The 14,013-nt window shown below is 47.7% G+C and overlaps 2 protein-coding genes and 1 non-coding gene across 3 annotated transcripts; 1 reads left to right on the forward strand and 2 right to left on the reverse strand.

Annotated features, from left to right (window-relative positions):
- Window positions 1-827: 827 nt before the first annotated feature.
- Window positions 828-8,718, reverse strand: F9C07_2286014 (serine/threonine protein kinase Kin1). The gene is made up of 3 exons (XM_041294107.2): window positions 6,062-8,718; window positions 5,377-6,004; window positions 828-5,332 (listed from the first exon to the last, which is right to left on the reverse strand). The coding sequence occupies exons 1-3, from the start codon at window positions 6,686-6,688 to the stop codon at window positions 3,366-3,368; spliced, it is 3,222 nt and encodes a 1,073-aa protein (XP_041149398.1). The 5' UTR covers window positions 6,689-8,718; the 3' UTR covers window positions 828-3,365.
- A 262-nt stretch (window positions 8,719-8,980) lies between these two features.
- F9C07_2194112 (putative RNA binding protein) lies at window positions 8,981-13,926 on the forward strand (the record flags this gene model as incomplete). Its single annotated transcript, XM_071509400.1, has 9 exons — window positions 8,981-9,186; window positions 9,220-11,177; window positions 11,331-11,378; window positions 11,527-11,683; window positions 11,768-11,787; window positions 11,946-12,067; window positions 12,148-12,225; window positions 12,410-13,144; window positions 13,207-13,926. 9 exons carry the CDS (start codon window positions 8,981-8,983, stop codon window positions 13,342-13,344), a joined length of 3,462 nt encoding a protein of 1,153 aa, XP_071367726.1. The 3' UTR covers window positions 13,345-13,926.
- On the reverse strand, window positions 13,905-13,975 carry F9C07_t219. The gene has a single exon. It is a non-coding gene; the product is annotated as a tRNA-Gly (tRNA).
- Window positions 13,976-14,013: the final 38 nt, after the last annotated feature.

The raw sequence follows: 14,013 nt of genomic DNA on the forward strand, positions 1-14,013 counted from the left end.
CCAGGCCGTCTGGTTTCGCCCTTTTGCGCCGTGTCTTGAGCGCCACCAGTCAAAATGACAAAAACTGACCAATCAGCACGGGCCTCTACCAACCCGAAAAATATATGGTTAAAACTACTTTAACATATAAAGTAGAATTTCCTAAACATGATCCTACTTTTAAAATTAAAATAGAGCCATTGATGGGAGACTGTAGAGCTGCTGAAAGATGTCTGTTTATTATCTCTGCGAATGCTTGGCATTGATATTGGATGACTAATCAGAGTCCACCTGGCTCGATGTCGAAGTAATCTCGAAATCCGATAGATTTGTTTTTCTAGAATAGTTATGGTTCTCATTTGTACGAATTTATCAGGGACAGTACAGCGCAGCCTGTGCCTTAGAGCTATGTCGCATGTTGCTTGCGAGTTGCGCCCGGGACATCAAAAGTCCTCTAGCATGGGCCTTGGCTGGCCACCCAACTATCGCGGCCAGTATCAGAAATTCAGAATCAAATCAAGGGCCAACAAAATACTGAAATACACCAGTAGATGACTAGAAGAATACTACTTCAAAGTTACTTATTGACTGGTTATACTTTTGATTTTAAGGATAGTCTCATGGACAGTAAATAAACTGGAATGACCTGACCTGCCAACTGGTTTTGCATGGTCCCCGGGCGAACCCGAGGAACCGCCAACTGGTCAGAATCCGGTATACTTATCAAGTTATCATCCACTGTCCACCATTCTCTCAGCTGTAAGTCACAACTAAATAGTCTATAATGTCTATTATTTTCAATATAATAAGAGTCTTCAATAAATTAGAAAAGTCAAGAATACATTGTTCTTTATACTTGTGCAGCGTGCTACTGCATGCAGCATAGGCTCTACTTATCATGTTGGGGTTTGGAATCAGTCAATCAGAAACTAGGCTTCTAAAACAGTCTCTCGGGAACTTGAGGCTAGAAGTCGCATTCCCCCTGAAGGGCTGGGCAGCCGCTAAGCCCAGGCTGCCCAGCTCACCGTGGCCGTCGCGCCCGGCGGCCTATGGGTACAACAAAGCCCGGGTTGCGCCCTTGCGGGCCCTAAGCTTTAGGGGCAGCCCTAGCTAACTAGCTAACGGTCGTGGTTTTGCACGCAGCAGAGCGTGTCCCGGCAGCCAGCGATGCCAGCTGACTAGCAGTAATTAATTATTAGGCTCACCGTTGGGAAAGGTAATTCCATGGAATGAATAGCCCATAGTGAGTGGGAAGAGGTTTAAACTTTAAATACACAAGCTGAAGTTTGAACTCTTGGACTCTACCTGATCTCTACTTGACTACCAAAACTTCATGTGAGTGGGAAGTGAAGGAGTCAAGACTAGATGTCTCAACTCTCATGTATATTTTACGGGCAGCATCCAAGCCTGGTCCCCGGAGTCAGCTTAAGTCCTGGACAGTCTGTCCAGGACAGTTTGGTGTGTGTCAGACCATGGTCCATGAACATGTCAGGGGCCCTGGACATCTGTTAGAGCCACGCTCTAGGGTACGTTATTCCACTGGGTACAAAGGCCACGAATAGAATCCATTCCAATCATGCCCAGAGTCATATATACAGTGCATTCCTAAAAATTTATTTTTAGCATCGTATTTCTATGTTCAGTTTACAATTAATTAGAACTTGGAACTTAGTATACCGTCTACGGTCTACCAGGACCTTCTACCGTAGTACTGTCTCTATCAGAAGCTCTAGAATCTGCAAAGGGTCAGTATACTATATAACCACATCGGGGCTACTCAACTTTCAACCAAAGTCAATCCATTAGGTAGCAGGTTACAGCTGCCGCGCTACTGTACAATAATGGTCCAACTCTTTACTCCTATCTGGTCGATCAATCCGCCATCACTTGAGCATATAATGCTTGCTTCTCTTCACTCCGCTGCGCAAAATACTGAATAGCATAGCTTACCACATACGGCTATCGAATCAGATGACAAAAGACCTGACCTTTGTATGTGAGAGTCGAGACTCGACTCACCCGAGACAGAAGTATATTTAACCTTAAGACAACAATATATCGATATCCCTCACTGAAGTCTAAAAAAGATAAATCACAATGTACACCTCCTAGTATATACCTACTTACTATTTATACCATCTTATAGACATTTTTGGTCTTTCAGACTTTGTGGCCAATTGGTATACAGCACATCCTTACCGACCATCCTAGATTCCTAGATTTCTAATGGTAGGTCGGTGTATTGCTTGAGAGAAAGCATCAGTCCGTCAGAAGGTGAGCTTAACATGTACAATATAGGCTGACTGCTAATACCACACTCTAGGATACACTATCCCACTGGATAAAAAGAGACCACTATAGTTGATCCCAGTGGGAACCAATGATCCCTGTATCTATTTATATAATAGTGCACATGTTAACAGTTACAGAGGCACTGGCCAATGATAATCTATAAGAATTTCTCATTTTATGGCCATAATTATGGGTCATTATCCGTATCTTCTATATAAGAAGGCTATATCGGATACTAAAGCTCTATACCCGTCTAGTCCTGTCCACAAGGGGTAAATGAGATCCCCGAAGAATCACACAACTCACAACTCATTCAAAGACGAGTCCGGCAGCTAACTTAAAGTGAAATATAGTCATTCCAAGCCCTTCTTATGGCCAGACTAGTCCTTTAACTTCTTTGACCGCGGGGATATATCTTTGAGCTCTCGGGATAAGCGACACTTTTGTAAGGTCCTGTGTTATGAGAGATATTTATTGCTTGATTTCCTTCAGAGGAAATTAGTTTTGCCCTTTCCAAATCATCGAAGTATTTATAATTTGTATACACATTAATGGTATCCCAACCACAATCTTGAAGACAATTCGCTCAGCACCCCCTTGACTACTCGGGAAACTTGAATCATTGCGGAAGTCGCGTTGGTCGTGATAGGTTCGATACTCGGTAGATTATATGCTACGTGCATGAGATCTAGCTCTAGACCTACATGACATGCAGAATTACATTATAAGGTGCCATGCAACAACTTCGAGACAAGTATACAAAACAACGCCAATAGCCACATCGAACAAAGGGCAAAGCGACTGTAATCCATGATGCATCATCCTTGCTCGGTTCTAATATACACCAAGACAGACCAGTAACAGCGGCTTGTGAAATGAGCCAGCTCAATATAATGCAAACCAGAAGCTGACGGTAATTCATGTAGAGGCAAGATGAGACAAAAAGAAAAACACATAGGAAAGATACGACAAAAAAAAAAAAAAAAACATGACGCTCATGCAAATGCTTCATGATACCGACCATCCGCATCAACCATAATCCTTATGACTGACAGTAGTGTCTCATGCTATCGTATGAAGATTAAAGATGCATCCTAGAGTTTCAGGGCGTCCAGAATTTTCTTAGCCATCTCCCGGTATTGCCACATGCCGCCGGACACCTTCTTAAATTGGATACCGTGCAAAGAGAACAGCGGCACTTTGACAATAAGGATTTCAAACCGGAGAACCAGGTTCTCTCCGGTGTCGCTTTGAACTCGCGTGGTAGTCTCACCCATGACACGTTCCCCGACTACCACATTGTTGTCGCGTGCAGCAAGATATTCTTCGGACGCCTCTGAATTGGTGACGAAACTATGGTCCGGAGCACGAGTTCGACGTTGGGACCGGGGGGTGTGTCGGATCTCCTCCTTGCCATCATCATGACCCAGGAACCCCCCGAAACTGATACGTCGGCGGTGATTAGACACGTGGCCCTGCCGGTCCGGGCTTGGGGGCCCGACATCAACCACTTTATCTATCTCAATGCTCGGCGTGTGGCAGCAGCTAAAGCCTCCCTTGATTTCATCGTAGTCCACGGAGAGCTGCCTAAGGACACGAATGATATCGGCTCGAATAACGGGTAGTGGCTTGCTACTAGTAGTGGAAACACTGAAAAGACCCTTGAGGTACACCGGTTTCGATAGATCCTCCCCTTCATTAGCACTTTCCAGCGCAGTTCCTGCGCCAGAAATATCTGCATCAGTCTCCTCGGGAACATTTGCTTCTCTAGCAGCATCCCGTCTGGCCCTACGAGCCTGTATACTTTCACGGCGAGCATGGCCGAGTGACATCGTTCTTGAGGCATGCGTGCGACCTGTCCTGGTTTCCTTCTGAGGTGTCTGGTCTTTGTGTGCACTTGCGCTAGAATAATCAGATCCACTGGTTGGGGGTGGCTGGCCTGCTCCATCTTGATCGTTCCTGCGTGCTGCCCGCCGAGCTCGGTAATCAGCCGAGTTGACACTGGTCGATCTTCCCAGGGATTTGTTGGATCGTGAGGCCGGCTCTTGTGATCCTGGAGCTTTGAGAAGATCTTGGTGCTGCGGCTGGCTTCCCACAGAAGGAATATTTGCAGGGGTTGGCTCGGCACGTCTGGCCCTTCTCATACTAAACCCTCTAGACAATGGAGACGCCGAGTCGGCAGGTGGCTGCACGTTTAATGATGGGGCATGCGGACTGGAAACCCTGCCACGGTCTGGATCGCGGCCGCGATCCTTTGTTCTGCGAGTGCTGAATCGCCTCAAGATACCCGCTGCAGTGCTTTCTTTCTTCACAGGGGTTTCTGGTTGTGACGCTGTGGGAGCAGGAGATCCCTGTCCAGGAGCCAGATTGAGATTTTTAACCCCCTCGGCGAGGTCATCGTCGCCATGGGTCCTGGCTCGAGGACGGGCCCTCCTAGTATTGTCCTTCTCCCCTGGCACTTGATACTGATTCGTGTGTGCTGCTTCCGGAGCTGGGAGGTCGGGCATCTGGAGCATAGCGTCTCCGGCTGAGTGTGGAACACCAAGAGCCCCAGGACTTTTCTCGGCCCGTTCTTTCTCAAGCTTCTCCTTAACAAGGTAATAAACAGACAACAGGGGGCTGTATGCATTCAAAGGATCATTTCCCAGTTGAACAGCCTCTGCAGAAGGGGCAGAGAGGGTGTCTCGGCTCGTCGAGTTTCGCCGCTTGTAGAAGTCGAACATGCCACGCTTTTTCTCGCCGTGATTCGGCGCCGGGTGCTCACGTATACTTGTTCTTACGGCATGCTGATAATCTTCGGATTCTAAGATCTTGGTAAGCTGCGCGGTGATGTATTCTGGCGAGCCAAAATCGAAGCCCGTCATTTTCTCGATAACTTCTGGGTCCAACGGAAGCTGCAATGGTTCACGGTGTGGAAGATAGTTTTCAGGAGGACCACTGTATCCTTTGTTCATCCACGGATGATTCATGATTTCCGCTAAACTTGCGCGCTGTTTGGGATCAGTAACCAGCATGCGCGAAATGATGCTGCGACATTCTGCCATTATGCCCAATTCAGTGACTATTCGAACATTAAGAGTGCTGTGAGTATATAGTGTTACTAACCTGCGGACAGCCCCTGCGGAAACTCGAACACGCCCTGCTTGATTTTCGCATGCAATTTTGGCATGCTTTGATCATCGAACGGTACCTTCCCGCAGACCAAGACGTAGAGAACGATCCCAAAACTCCAGACATCCACCTCTGGCCCGGTGTATTGCCTCGCTTGCAATAGTTCCGGAGCAGCGAAGTAAAGACTACCACAGAATGTTTTCAGAAGGCTCCTTGGAGAAAAGAGGTTACTCAAACCGAAGTCGATGATTTTGATGTCACCGGTTTTGCTGATCAAGATGTTTTCGATCTTCAGGTCACGATGCACAATGCTGTTGCGGTGACAGTAATCCAGCGCACCGGCAATTTGCCGTGCGAACTTCCGCGCTTGCTTCTCCTTTAGTTTCCCATGGGATATAATGTAATCCAGCATCTGACCACCATTGACCAACTCGAAGAGCATGTACCAGTGGTAATTGGTACGCACCACATCTCTCATACCACAAATATATGGATGGTTCACAAGGCTAACAATGGCGGCCTCTCGAGCCGTCCGAATTTCCTTCGAACGATCTGCGCGTTCAGCATCGCGTGAACTCCGATGTTCCTCCGTCGACTGCCTGGGTACGATCTTAACGGCCACCTAAGATGAACCATGTTAATTGAACGAGCTCACCGATTCGAGATAAGTAATGCTCACCTGTTCTCCGGTCTCGATGTTCTTCCCAACCTTGACCTTGCCCATACTCCCTGCTCCTAGGGTTTTCCCCAGAGCCCACTGACCTGACGGGGTTGTGATTGTCGTGCGACGCTTCGACGGCATAGTACCCGGGTGCAGGCGCGAACCCGAAGCAATCTGCTGCGGGCCAGCGACACCCTCGGCCATGACAGGCCCTGCGGCAGCCATGTCGATGCTATCCCGCTGGTGACCCTGGACGGACAAGTTCCGGTGATGTTTATTCGAAGGAGGCTCGGCACGGTAAGCAGTAGACGGACGCTCCTGAGACCGCTCTCTCGAGTTACTCCGACGGGTGGATACCGGGTGCTCAAGATCTCGACGAGCTATATTATCAAATACCGCTTGGTTCGAAGGAGGCCGGCGATCATAAGATTGTGATTTGGAATGGGAATGTGAGTGGTAATGCTGCGAGTGATGATGGTGGTGTTGTGGAGAGGATTGATGAGCTGTCGCGGGCCTAACTGCAACACTTCGGGTTCGGTGAGGATTATCGGACGAGACAACAGGGCGATAGGAAGGAGGTCGGGAGGTTGTGGAATGGCTGCGGACGACCGATGGCGACGCTGACGATGGGGCAGTTGTGGACATCACGATGCGAAATTAGAATAGCCCCAGTCAATGATGGCCCAAGCTTTTCTTCAGTCAACCCGAAAATTTTGGGTGATGGAGGAGGGGGTGGTTTTGAAAGCGGATCGGCTTGGGGCAAATAACGTCCAAGGGGAGACCCAATACTAAGTACTACTATTGGTATGTCAAGGACCGGTCGGGGGGAGCGGGGGGGAATGAATGGCCTTTGCTGACAAGGCGCTCAAGCCAGGCGTCGAAACGTCCAGCAGACGGTTTTCGATACACCCCCATATACAAGTCGAGTTAAATTAAGAGAGAAAAGAACAGAAAAGAAAGACGTACTAAAGAAACGCAACGGATAAAAAAAAGGGAGGACCGGTGAGATTAAACACAAGGAAAGAGAGAACAGAAAGCAAGTGCGATGATTAGTAGTGAGAAACAAGCAGTGGGTTAGTTTGACTGAACGATGGATGCGGCTGCGGAGAAAGAGACACGGGGCCAGGGGCCGCAAATCAGTCACAACGGTACCGTTCAGGTATGTTAGTATCATCTGTACTATGTTTAGTACCACGGGTTTAAAGTGGACGTGGTCATGGATATTGCGATAGTCTATTGTTTTGTCCCAATTGGGGGCACCATGTGGAGGTGACTTATGACTTGCCCATTTTACTGCTTAAATTATCATGTACTATATCGTAACCTTGTTCTCAATTTTCTCCTAACATAATTTCGATTATCCCTAGCAATGGCAATATGCAGGGGGAAATCAAAGGCTGGCCGAATTGGCGGTTGCGTCCAGAAAATCAAAAAATAACAATAAAAAAAAAAAAGCAAAGTTAAGCTAACCGTGATAAGGTATCATGAGGGGCAATCCAAGATTAATACAAGTATCTCGTATTGTCTGTCCGTATAGATGTACCGAGTATGTCCGTATGACATTTACCTTTGAACAGCCAGATGATCCCATCAGCTCTTTATTAGCTACAGGATGGCTATAGCAGGAGATAGTTTTCATAGGCCCATGGGCTCGGTTGAGCCACTACAGAAATCTAAATTTGCTGGATGATCCATTCTCAAAGACTCGTTGTGCATATGTTCAACCATTCACGTGGGAGTATAAGGTGGTGGTGTTTCGGGCACCGTGGTATCCCAGCGACAATGAAAGAATTCCTGACAATCAGGGTGGAAATACATACAAAGAGTTGCTTGAACCTGATGTACTATACATAACAGCTTGACGTCACCACAGAGGCATTGTCAGTGATAAAAACAGGGTTTTTCTATCTCAAATGAGGCTGGGCTTACATATAGGTAGATACGTATATACATCTGTCTAGACCTTGTATGTATGTACAATTGTAAGTATACTCTGTAAGGAAGCTCAATTGAACACAGCTACCTATGTAACAGGGACTAGTACATAGTACTTAGTGGAAATACTAGCTTGGGCCCAAACTACTAAATTGAATTGGCCCAGAGCGGTAGGCACTAATGCAATTCATTTCTCACTCGTTCCTCAGTACTACCACCATCCCTAAAACAAATAGAAAAGAATGGAGCATTTCATACCGCAACGTTCATTCTTCAACACAGTCTATCAGTATTAAGGTTGTCTCTTCATCCAATCTCTGGAGCGAACTAACCCGCCAGGGTTCTTCCCTCAACTTAAAGTACGGAGTAAATACTCACGACCCTACTCGTTTTTAGGGGCACAAGCCCCTTTTATAAATTTTGATATTTATAAAGATAACTGGATCATTGTCTTAGACCACGACTACGGTAATTGGGTAATCTAGGGCGACGGACTAAACATTAGAAATGTGATGGTTCCAGACGGAGTTCTCCCTCGGAAAGAGCCTAGGTTGCATCCAGTTTAACCAAGTCAATTGGGTGTATAGTTAGGTACCTTCCTACCATACCACTAGTACCAGTATTCGGCAACTACACTAAGGACAAAGTCTACGGAATAACACGTCCTCGTGACACGTGCTTCCGCCACATATATGTGGCGGTCTGTGATGAGCACCGCCTCGTCACATGATATAGTCTGAACGGACCCATGATGCATCCCAGCTGATGTGCCATCGGCTTCAATGCACCTCTGCCGTTGCAGCGACAATCAAAGTTACCGCCGTCATAGTGGGCTTGGGCTTGGATTTAGCACCATATCAACTGCGTTGCTCTACTTAGGTATGCTTGGGCTCGTATGTGTGTGCATACTTTCCTAGACTTGATTGACTGATATGTTCATCACACTAGCCTTACAGAATGCCCAGCTTTTAACGGCAAAGTCTAGCGTCGCATAACCTGAAAATGTCCGGCAAAAGGGCTCGCGCAGCCTTTGAGGCTGACCTGCAAACACAGGAGTCTCCTTATGCCTTTTGCGGAACTCCGCTTCCGCCGCTGGATGCCGGCGTCCGCGACGACGGATCTTATGTACCGATCTGGAAACAGGAGGTGACAGATGACCGGGGAAGGAAACGCCTCCATGGGGCCTTCACCGGTGGATTCAGTGCCGGGTGAGCTCACGATTCATGGATAGTGTTGGACAGCGCACTAAAGGTGGTCGCGTCTTTCAGGTACTTCAACACCGTCGGATCGAAGGAAGGATGGACGCCCTCAACTTTTGTTTCCTCGCGACAGAGCCGAGCAAAGGATGCTCGACAACAACGAGTAGAAGACTTCATGGACGAAGAGGATATCCGGGAGGCAGAAGAATCTCGAAATCTACACATTACCGATGAATTCTCCGGGTTTGGGTCCACAGATGTCGACGCCAACCGCCGGGGAGGGCTAATGGACCTTTTTAGAAGTGGCGGTGAGACAATGGGAGTCAAATTGTTGAAAAGGATGGGCTGGAAAGAGGGTCAGGGCGTTGGTCCCAAGGTTCGACGCAGAGCTCATCTTGGTGACGACGCAGCCTACAGTAGTGGAAGCACTGACAAGACGTACTTGTTCGCACCGGAGAATTCACGCATGGTGTCTTTCACACATAAGACCGATCACAAAGGGCTTGGGTTTGAAGGCGAATCTCGTCTTGGCTCGCAAAAGGCCGGGGGCGACGGGTCTGATGAAGATGCCGATCCATTCTTTGCGCAACGACTGACAAGTCAAGGCATTTCCAAGCGGTCAGCCCAAAAGGGGCCGCGTCGCGGAGCATTTGGTGTCGGTGTGTTAAATGACACCGGTTCAGATGACGAGGACCCGTATTCCTTGGGGCCCCAGATCTCGTATAATCGAGTTATTGGGAAAGATAAAAAGAAGAAGAAAAAGTTGCTGGAAGATGTAAAACCAAAGGTGGCATCCAACCCTCTATTGACCAACAAACCAGTCTTCATATCCAAGAAGGCAATTGCCGGTAGGAATTCTACAGGGTTCAGGAAATGCCACGATGGCCGCTTGCCCTTAGATGGGTTTGTACTAGCGGACGGCGTCTCTAGCCTAACGATTTCAGCACAGGAGAAGAAATACGCACCCCCCGAGGTCCCCAAAGATTGGAAATGCAGCAAGACGCCATCAAAAGAGAGGGATGCATCTAAATACGTTTCTACAGCTGAAGCAGCTAAAGCTTCTTCTTTAGATCCCACGTCACGAGCTGCGCTTTTAGGGGAAGCGCAACTTCCCGGAAAATCTATATTTGATTGGATGACCCCTGAGGCCAGGGAGAGGATCGTCAAAATAACAGGGAAGACTGACCTACCGCCAGCATTGGGCGAGAAAGCTCCCGAAGGATACGAGATGTCAGAGGCGCAGAAACGGAAGGATTTGTGGGATCTTGTCCCCAAATTGGATAAGCAAGTAGCAGTTCAGGCCTTGACCCGAGCGGCTAGTGGATGGATGCCTTATTCCGAGGATCCAGATAAGCGATCCCGATATCGAACGTTCCTTCAAGTCCGGGCGGGACTCCGAGAAAGTCTTCCGGATCGTGTTTCCGGGTCGAGCACCGACGAATGGGTTGCTGAGCTCCACGAGTTCGCTCGCGCTGCAGAGGTCTTCAAACCGATGTCCGGGGCCATGGCGTCGCGATTCACGTCTGCCTCCAGTGGACCAAAAGGATCCTCAGATGAGGCTGTGTCATCTGCGGATTCGTTGCTTCAAAACCCTGCCAAGAAGCCCGAAGACCCTGCCGTAGCAGCCGCAAAGATCGGCATGTTCGGCCCGATGACTCGAAGTAACATTTCGTTCTATCCGACGCGTCTATTATGCAAGCGATTAAATGTGAAACCCCCAGACCATGTGCAATCAAACCCCAGCGATCCGGCCAAACCTTCAGACACTGCCCCTGGAGGACGGTTCCAGTCTGCAGGATATCAGACTACTGGGCCTAAGGAATTAGTCCCTCAGGAAGTCATGGATCAGCTTCTGCTTGAAGCAGGCACTAGCAGTGGCGCTGTTGAAAAACCTAAACCGATCGTAGTGGAGCCTGAGCGTAACGAAGCGTTGGAGGCAGAACGACCAGGCGAGGAGATCTTCAAGGCGATATTTGGAAGTGATGACGAGGATGATGAGAGTTGAGCAACTAGATTGGTCTTCTCTTTTTCTCACTGCGGTCTATTGCATATGACGTCCGATTTCTTTCAGAGAAGGAAAAGAAAAGACCTGTAAAGCAGTATTTAGTTTGAAGGGGCACTAGAGGGGGAAAAAAGAAATGAAAAGGGTTTAGAAGGATGGATGACGAACACCTCAACTGCTGATCCGCGTGACAAGCATAGTTTGTAGAAGACGAATCACAATTCGATCTCCACAATGGAAAAGATTAAAGAACCAAACCCACAACGGCGTGGATGGTGGAGACCACATTTAATTAGTATTCGCATTCAACCTAGAAAACATCGGTCTGGATATAGTATGAATTAGAGATTCGCCAAACCAGCGGTCAATTGAATTAATAGAGAGATACAGAGTAAAAAAGGAGAGAGAAAGAGAGAGTGGTAAGAATAGCAGTCACGTAGTGGTAAGCTTTCTATTTTTTACGGCGAACCATCCTTTGGGAAATCCTAGCGTGAGGTTTTTTAAGTAAGATATACGGAGTACGGAGTAATTCATAGTATACGTACGTATGCCTCTTACGCTTCCTTTTCCCCTCTCAATCAATCATAGAATTGAGAATCTTTTTTTCGGTTCCCCTCTTCTCCAGATTTCTCTTTTTAAAACATCTTCGTATTCTTTACATTCCCTTCTTTTTCTTTTCTTCTCCTTCTTCCTCTCCTTTTCTCTCTTCTTTTACTTACTCTCTTTCTCTCATCTTCTTCCCCTTCGAACTCCTTTTCTCTCCCAGCGACTTCTCTTAACTTATCATTCCAGCTTCTTATCAGTCCCATACCAAATACGTCATGCGACGGTTCTCGACCGTGGGCCATTAAATTCCCAAAGTCACTCAGTCATACGATTTCCGCTCAGGTACAAACAAACTGTACATTCCATCCGCTGTACCTCCGTTCTCGTCACTCTTCCGCACTACGTCTCTGTTCTTCATACAGGGCATCTCGGGAATCTTGGAGCTTTTCACATTACTCTTTCTGGCTGAATGGAGTCCAGTCTTCAATATCTACAAAATGGTACAGTTCTCCCCCGTTACTAGTAATGCTAAGCTCTTCCTCTATTCCCACCTTGTGCGATGATTGGGTCACTCCCACTAGCGAAACAAGCACCATCCTTGCAGATTCGCACCCCTCCACGTCAACCCAACTTCCTCTAAAGGACCCCATTTTTGTAGCTCTATTTTGACTTGATTTCTTACAGGGTTGTTGCTTGTCTACTTCGCGTGACAACCGCTCCGCATATGCAACCCAGACAGCCACCGAAGAGCGCCGTCCGGAAGCGTCCTCTCGTGGAGTGAGTTCAACAACCGCCGCCGCTATCCCTTCTAATTCTGCGCGTGTCGTCATTCGTTCCTCTCCGGATCATCTCCCGTTGAATGAGAATTTCAACGCCCCTATCCGCCGTCATGTCTGGTATAGTAAGCGCCGACTGTGGAATCGTGCGCAGCTGGATCAGGAGCGCAAGGAGTTCTTCGAGACGCGTGTGACGGGTAAACCTGAGATCTGGGCCGCACTGTCTGCGGCGATATCACTCATGCATACGGGTGATCTCACCACAGCTCAGAGCATCATTGACGCTGCTGGAGTCACGGTGCCTACGGGTGACCTGTGTCAGGGCGCCTACGATGAGCAAGGGGTCCTTTATAGGTTACCACAATGCATCGTGAGCGATCCAGAGAACTTGGTGAAGTCGAACCTCGGAGAGGATGATTTCGACACCGACGACGGCAAGTTATCATTGGACGAGGAATCGGGAGACGAACTTATCGCAGACGATGCCGAACGTCGCAGAGATGAGAAGGGCAAGGTCAGCGAGCGAGACTTAATCCGCGTGAAAGCACGACTCAGCGATAGGGGCGGGCCTGACATGGTCGTGACTGTCGGCAAAACACAGAATGTTGCTTATATCGCCCGCAAATTGCAACAGGAGGCCGAAGTAGGTCAAACCAGACATATATCCCATATATCTCATAACTAACGCGCAGCGTCCTCACTCAGATTCCCAAAACACAGCGAGTAAAAATCGCCTACCTAGGCAAAATACTCAAAGAACATGTACCCCTAGTCGACCAAGGATGGAAACAAGGCAATGTGATCAACGCATTGGTTGTCGCACGACCATCTCCATCATGCTAACCCCCATTCCATCGATTTCTAAAATCCCATGGAGATCTTTCTAGTCGAAATTACAAAGCGGGGATTGACAGCAATCTGCGAGACATTTCGAGTATTTAACGACTTATCACCATTACGATATCCCCTAGTTTATTGTTTAATCTGCATAATACCCCATATTTTGTCCTTTTCGTCACCTATGCCCACTATCACACCTATTGCACTTGCTCAGATTTACCTTATTTTCAGGCTGCTCGGTTTGGCTGATAGCCACCTCCTCCCTGACCACGGCATTATGTGATACATCACCTATGTGTTTGACTGCAGTTATTACTCATAGGAATAGTCTAATTCATTGAAATGTGAGTGCCTGTGTGGTATTCCAATATGGATCTAGTTCCTGTCCCTTGCAGCAGCCTGTTCCTGAATAACGATAATGGATAGTTATAGTCACGGTTACGTAAATGAACATATAGTAAAACGATCGCACGGGCACAGTGTGTGTTATGGTTTATTTTATAGCGACAGTACATGTTCTAAATATAGTTCTATCTAGGATAGCCTGGAAACCAAAAAGATAGTGCATCATCCGTGAATCGAACACGGGCCTCATCGATGGCAACGATGAATTCTACCACTAGACCAATGATGCTTCAGTTGTGAGTGAACTAGTAGGTTATCTAATTCAAC

The sequence above is a fragment of the Aspergillus flavus genome, chromosome 6, assembly GCF_009017415.1.
Source record: "Aspergillus flavus chromosome 6, complete sequence".
Lineage (NCBI taxonomy): Eukaryota > Fungi > Ascomycota > Eurotiomycetes > Eurotiales > Aspergillaceae > Aspergillus > Aspergillus flavus.